Genomic DNA, 6,670 nt, shown 5'->3' with positions numbered 1-6,670 from the left:
CTCTGCATGAAACAGCACTGCAGTGCTGGTCCAGAAAATAGGAGCTGCTGCACAGCAACTTATTTGAGATGTATTTGTAAACTAAATAATCTGCATGCTTTAAATACTAGTTGTATTTAAAGACTTTCGAAGACTGGGGGGACAGAAGCCTATGGTCTGCACACAGATATCAGTGCACAGACACTTCTATGCATCAGTGCAGAGGGGAACAGGTTGAGAATGTTCTAGCCTGCTGCTGGAGGCACTACACGTAAGCTGAACAGCCAGCCAGAGGAAACGTTCTTTGTTGTGAGCCTAGTCCATGGACTTTTATTTATTATTAACAAGTCCAAATGTGTGGATTTTTTGTAACATATCTTTTCTTAAACAAAGTAATTCCCCTCTTACTTAGAACTGGAACATGCACAGTTTCAACTTACTTCAGTCTTTGTGTAATTCTGCATCTCAGGAGAAGCAGCTAGGACGGCTGCACTGAAATACGATGAGTACACAGAATGGATGTGGTTTTTTTTTTCATATTATCTAGCCTGGGCATTACAGCACTGCCAGAGCAAGAAAACGCTCACGACAGATACACAGCACTGCCCTCTATGGGATGGATCAGTCCTAGTGGAAAGGCTTCCAAATTCCTGTTCCTGCACCAGGAAGAAAGGCTCAAATATTTTAACTCTTCAAACAGAGGCTTTGATTTTAACTTAGATGACAGATTCCAGCTTTTATCATTTATGCACATAGTCACACAATCACCACTACCACTGTCCTGTACAGGGGTTTGGATTATCACGGTCTACTGCTACTTGCTTATTTAACTAAGCTTGTAGCAGCTGCCGGTGGAAAGGTAAATTGTGCCCACTAATAAGATCTAGAAAACAACTATCACTGTGATAAGATAATCCACTAGTCACCTGTTCTCTCTAAACATTAAGGACTTCATGCAGTATTTCTTAAGATACATTTAGCACTGCCTTTTAAAAAAGTTTACTTCCATCAGTGAAATTAAGACAAGTATTTAACCATTCTGTGAGAACTTCCTAAAAAGAACATCAACTTTACCAGTCAGCTCTGAAGAACACCACAAAGTGACACCACTTTGAAGAACACTGCAGTGCATTTCTGGTACTTCAATGCAATGTGAAGAGTGTGGCATGTTGGTACCTACATTATTAAAGCAAATCAACTCCCGTTATGAGAGCAAAAGAGATGGGAAAGGCAGTCTTGTAAAAGATTTTACTAACGGAGAAAAGACCAACTGTATGAGTAAGAAACATGTTCAAATGTAGAACTTGTCACTATTTTGCAAATATAAAATATTAAGTGGAATTCCATAAAGTAAAGCAAAAACAAACAAACAAACAAACAAAAAACAGTCTTTTGATTTCAACAGATTGACTGTACAAATCTCAAACACTATATGAGTTAATCATAACAAATGAGACTTCCATTTGTCTTTGTTGAGAGTCCTTTGATGCCAGAAGAACAGAGCAAATGTGCTACTTTCTTGGAAAAAAAAACATTTCAGAAGCACCTACTACTGCAAGCATTAAGTAGAATTTTTACATTGAAAGTTATTCAGGCTCTTTCAGTCCATTAGACTTTGTTTTTAAACAAAATCCAGTTTATATAGATACAATAAATAGTTTATTAACGGAATGTATGTGACTTTCTCTCTTCCATCTTTCCTCTTATTCTCAGCACTTCGCACACAGATATCAACGCAGCTTCCAGTTCAAGCCAAAGACAAAAGTTAATTTCATGGCAAAATGAAGAGAGGATAAAAGATAAGACTGGCACCTCTGAGTGCCTAGTTCCTCAAGTGTTTGTCTGCTTCCCCAAACCTACAGGCAGACTGGTGTTTCTTCTCTCCACACTTTGATCTAACCGCTTCTTCCCAACTTGTCTTCATTTAAGCTCTTCTTAGTCAGGTAGTGTACTCCATGGGGACAGTATGAAGTCAAGCCTGCTCTAACACTCTTTCAGCTATTGCAATATCCCTTTTATAATAAGCCTAACATTATTATGCCATCCCTTTCTGATCTTTCATAATAGTTCAGTTTGGCTTTGGAATTTTACAAGAAGGGGAAGAGTCTTTTTTTCAAAATATAAAGCACAGTGGCCAGAAATAAGGCAAGGGCAAGAAAGATTAGCAGCTTGTCTGTCAGTTCCCTGCGATTGTACTTTGTTATTAGCTTTCGCCCCAACTGAATTGTCCCAGACATGGACTTAAATTCTTCATTTGCTTCCAGGATGGTTCGTGAAGAATTGGCTGCAACAAACAAAAAAGAAAAAGATTCAGCTGGTTGTGCTTCAAAAACACCTGACAACGGACATAAGCATGCAATATGGGTAGTGACTGTGAGATCCTCCTGGGTCAGACTTACGGCTAAGACAAAATCAGGCTGTGTTCTTGCAGAATTTTTTACAACTCAATAGTCCTGACGTGATAAGGAAAAATGGAAAGCATAATAAAAGTATTGAATGACTTAAAGGCCCTACGTCCCATTACTGAATTCTTTAATTTTTAGGTTAACAGATCAAATCTAGTTTTATAAACAAAGTCAGTTCTATCTGAGAGCTCCCTGAAGTAGAGTGAAATACATGTAAGAATGGCGTTAGAACCACCAATTTAAGAAAAAACACCATCACTATCAGCATCAGTTCTAGCAGCAGCAGATCAAGTCATTATTTGAATATATCCAATGGACAACTGAAACTGTTCCCCAAAGTCAAAGCTGTATATCATTATGATTCAGATGGGGCTAGAGAGAGTGCAAAAGCAGAATGGAACAGCATGAGCTCCTTAATTCTTCTGTTCAAACAATTAAAAATTTGTTTTATGGTTACCATTTTTGACAAACACAATTCTTTTTGACAAATGAATTCTTGTTGTTTTTCTTCTACTCAGAAAGACAAAATCAACTACAGAAAAAGCATATTAATAAACCTTGATTAAAGACAGAATTTGAGAATATGCCAAAACTGAAAGATGGAACATTGATCGTTTTCAGCTTCATTTTCCCTGTGAAAACAGACAATCAAACAACCAAATCCCTGAGACCCACCAGTCTTCCTTCTTTCAAATTACTAATGGACAGAAAGCAAATGCCCTGGAGTCCCCTTCTTCCAGTACAGGATGCGTACTTTGTACTAGAGTGAACGCTGGTATATCACTCTGTACTGATCTGACTGATTAAAGAAAGTACTCTAAGTATGTTGTCTGGTTCACAAAAGCAAGCACAGTGGAAGTACTTCTGCAATACTTTGCAAATCATTTTGTTCCATCTTAAAGAAGTATTCTGATCTAAGTGAAAAAAGAAAACCTGTTGCTTTCCATTACTGAGGACAAAGCAGAGCTTCCTAGCTGCATATATTCACCATGTACTAGGATAAGACTTGCCCAGAAAAAAAAAAGGAAATTCTAACTGCCAATTCAAAATTTGCAGCTGGGTTTTGTAAATGACCTTTTATAGCTTTTCCCTTGATGAACTCCAAGTGTTGTTCAGTCAGAAACAGGGTGACAAAGTGTCTGCCAAACTGTCTTTTTAATGGGAGAAGAAACATGCTACTTTTGCATGAACAAACTGTGCCCAGCTGCCATCCTCAGATGGGGGTAGAAAGCCCCCGAAGGAGGGCAAAAGTTGCATTATTTATCCTAGTCATTAAACTGTTCTCTCTTCTGCACAAAAGCACAGCTAGTGAGAGGCCCAGGCAATGCAGATCCAACTTCTAAATGGTTCATGAATCACCAATTTTGACAGGTCACTTGATTTATTGTCTTAGGAGTCTAAGCCAAAGAACAGAGTGAAATCTTGGTTTCACAGTCCCTGATGCACTGCTGACAGAGCAAATGACCTTGGGTTCAAGTCACTTGATCGCCTCATCTCTTAGTCATCCCAGCTGGAAAAGGGATGAAAACAGTCTTCCTACTCATACCAAGCTTCCTCTAAGTATGAACTTGTACCTATGCTTTTATTTTCTCTGTTACCAAATGCATGCCAGGACAGTAGCACACAGTAACACCAAACACACTCAACACCGTGTGAGCTCACACTGCTTTTACAACTGCTTTTATATGAAACTAGAACAAGAGCTCCTCATCCTATCCCCTACTCCTTGCTTATTCACACTCATGAAACAAAAACTCCAGCAAACAGCTTCATGCAATGTTCGTTAATATTTTCTGTTTACGCTCAAATGTTAGAGGAGTTCTGTCTGTCTTTACTTATCATCACAGCAAGTTCTCCTACAGCACTTTCCACTGTGCTCCACATCACGACAGTTTACCACTCCTCATCCCAACAGAACCAGTGAAAGGACCATCAGTCATCCAACCCCCACCCATTCACCCAGTTACATCTGTACCTAGGGTCTGCACAGTCTCCTCGCTCTGCTGGACTTGCTGTGACATCATCCTGCTAATGCCCATCAGACTCTCCGTGATGTTACTTGCACTCTCTGCCAGACTTTCCTTCGTAGTTTTCCTGAAAAAAGAAGAGAAAAAAAAACCCTAAAGCATGAAGGGATAAAATTGTGTCTTTGGGTACTGCAAGAAAGTACGACTGTACTTTGTGTACAAAAGACGCAAACAGGTTCTACTGCATAAGAACTAGAGATTATCTTCACTAAACCACCACAGAAAAATTGCAAAATATTAAAGTCATGAGCCAAAATAACTGTGGCTCAGTCTCAAATAGGCCTACATTTTACCAGTTATTCATCCATGATGGTACAACTTCAAGAGGTGGCATGGAAGCACTGATACAAACTACCACTTCATTATCCTAGGTATCCCATTTGCTGCTTCATGATACTGAATAAGAAAATTTCTCAATACACAAATTATAGAAGCTTATATCCAGTTTTAAATGTGGAAACAGCTTGCACAATGATCCATTACACTTTTATGACCTCAATTGGAATTAATATAAAAGATTGTCAGGAAAACTGTGAAGTCTACCACAACCCCTTCTCTGCTTCGAGATGCCAACACCTTGAAATTATCATAATTCTTAACAGTTTAAACCTCCACAGAAAACAGCCACCCTCCTTAAAAGAAAAGTTATGATCAAGATGCAACCTAATAACTTCGAAATATTACATCATTTCCACTTACACTAGTGAATATAGCATATGCTGTTTAAGTTTCACATCATTCAATACCTTTGTCTCAAGGAGTCTCTTCCCTGCAGCAGTTGATCTTTCTCAGCATTGTCAATAGCAATTTTGCAAGCCAGGTTTGCCTTTCTCCAAGCCGCCTGATTGCTGAAATCACAAGAGCACAAAGTTGTGGTATGATGGTAGCACCCTGCAGGCTGAAACACTTTTCACAGTCATCTTAACTGAGCATATGATATGTATGATACGTACACGGGCTTTCTCTGTATCATATCATAGAATAACAATACACATTCCTTTCATTTCTTCTTCTAAGTGTAGCATTTATGGAGAAAGGGGAAGAATACTGGGCTAGGAGTCAAAAAATACTCTCAAGCCACCTGCTTACAGGTCCAGCTGCTCAAAGGAAGAGCGTCTGGTCAGAAAACCAGAACAGGAGAGACACAGGAGAAGTGAGCCCTATCCTTTTTGTCCCTGATCCACTCTTGATCTTGGGCAAAACAGCACCACGCCACTGGCTGTATTTGCAAACCAGGATCTGAAATTCCATGTGGAAGTCAGGTACCTGAGGGCACAGGGGACCCGTCAACAGCACTGGCCTCCCAGCCTACCTGAGCATTTGCTTCTTGTGGTTTTCCACCTCCTGCAGCAAGGCCTGTTTCTCGGACTCTTTATCTTGCTCCCTCGCCATCTGCTCCAGCTCCTTGGGCAGAAAAAGACAAAAATTCAGCCCAACCGCTGCCACCTGCAGCCTGGACCCCCCCTCACACACACACACACCTCCCCTCCGCGAGGGGGCGAATTAGCAGCCATTAATTCGGGGAATTAACACCCTCACGGCCGCAAGCCCTCCCTCAGCTCATCCCCTCCAGCCTCACCTGGATGCGGCCCCGGAGGTGCCGGAATTTCTCCTTCACGGCCGCGTTGAGCTCCGTCAGGGCGCTCAGCGGCCCCGGGCAGTCCCGGATATCCTGAAAAACAACAGCCCGGTCAGCGGGGGCCGCCTGAGGAGACCGAGGGCGCCCTCGCAGCCGGGCGGGGAGAGAGAGGGGAAGAACCGCGGCCTCGGTGGGGTGAAGGGAGCCCCGGGCGGCGCTACCTGCACGGCCGCCTTGATCTCCAGGTCGAACCTGACGATCTCCTGGTGGCAGACCCGCACCGGCACGCAGGCGGCCGCCGCCATCTTGCGAGCAGAGGCCCCAGCGCCCGCGCCTCCAGCGCCGCCTGCGGGCGCCGCTGAGGGCACGACCCGGCCGCCGAGCTCCCCCTGAGGCAGCCGGCGGGGCTGGGGGGGCTCCTCCGGCCCCGGCCGAGCCCCTGAGGAAGCGAGGAGGCGTCCTCAGGGTGGATGAGGGGCAGGCGGCTCGGCCCTAAAGCGGCTGATGTCGGGGGAAGCGATGCTCGCTGGGTTTGGGGTGTGGGGCTGGGGCTGCAAGGTCTGTGAGGGGCAGGGGCTGGGGTCACAGAACGGCGTCCCTGAACGAAACGGGAGGCAGCGCAGTGACCTTTTTGCTTCTTTTCTACAGGCTGCTGTTCGTCTTCCCCCCCCCCCCCCGCC

At 43.4% G+C, this 6,670-nt stretch overlaps 1 protein-coding gene across 1 annotated transcript; it reads right to left on the bottom strand.

Moving 5' to 3' along the window:
- Positions 1-1,125: 1,125 nt before the first annotated feature.
- On the bottom strand, positions 1,126-6,295 carry BNIP1 (BCL2 interacting protein 1; the record flags this gene model as incomplete). The annotated part of the gene is made up of 6 exons (XM_082771881.1): positions 1,126-2,263; positions 4,360-4,478; positions 5,158-5,259; positions 5,724-5,815; positions 5,991-6,083; positions 6,212-6,295. 6 exons carry the CDS (start codon positions 6,293-6,295, stop codon positions 2,067-2,069), a joined length of 687 nt encoding a protein of 228 aa, XP_082628007.1. The 3' UTR covers positions 1,126-2,066.
- Positions 6,296-6,670: the final 375 nt, after the last annotated feature.

Source organism: Aythya marila (genome assembly GCF_965140915.1).
Source record: "Aythya marila genome assembly, chromosome: 14".
NCBI lineage: Eukaryota > Metazoa > Chordata > Aves > Anseriformes > Anatidae > Aythya > Aythya marila.
Note: the sequence above shows the minus strand (reverse complement) of the source record. Positions and strands in the feature narration are given on the sequence as shown.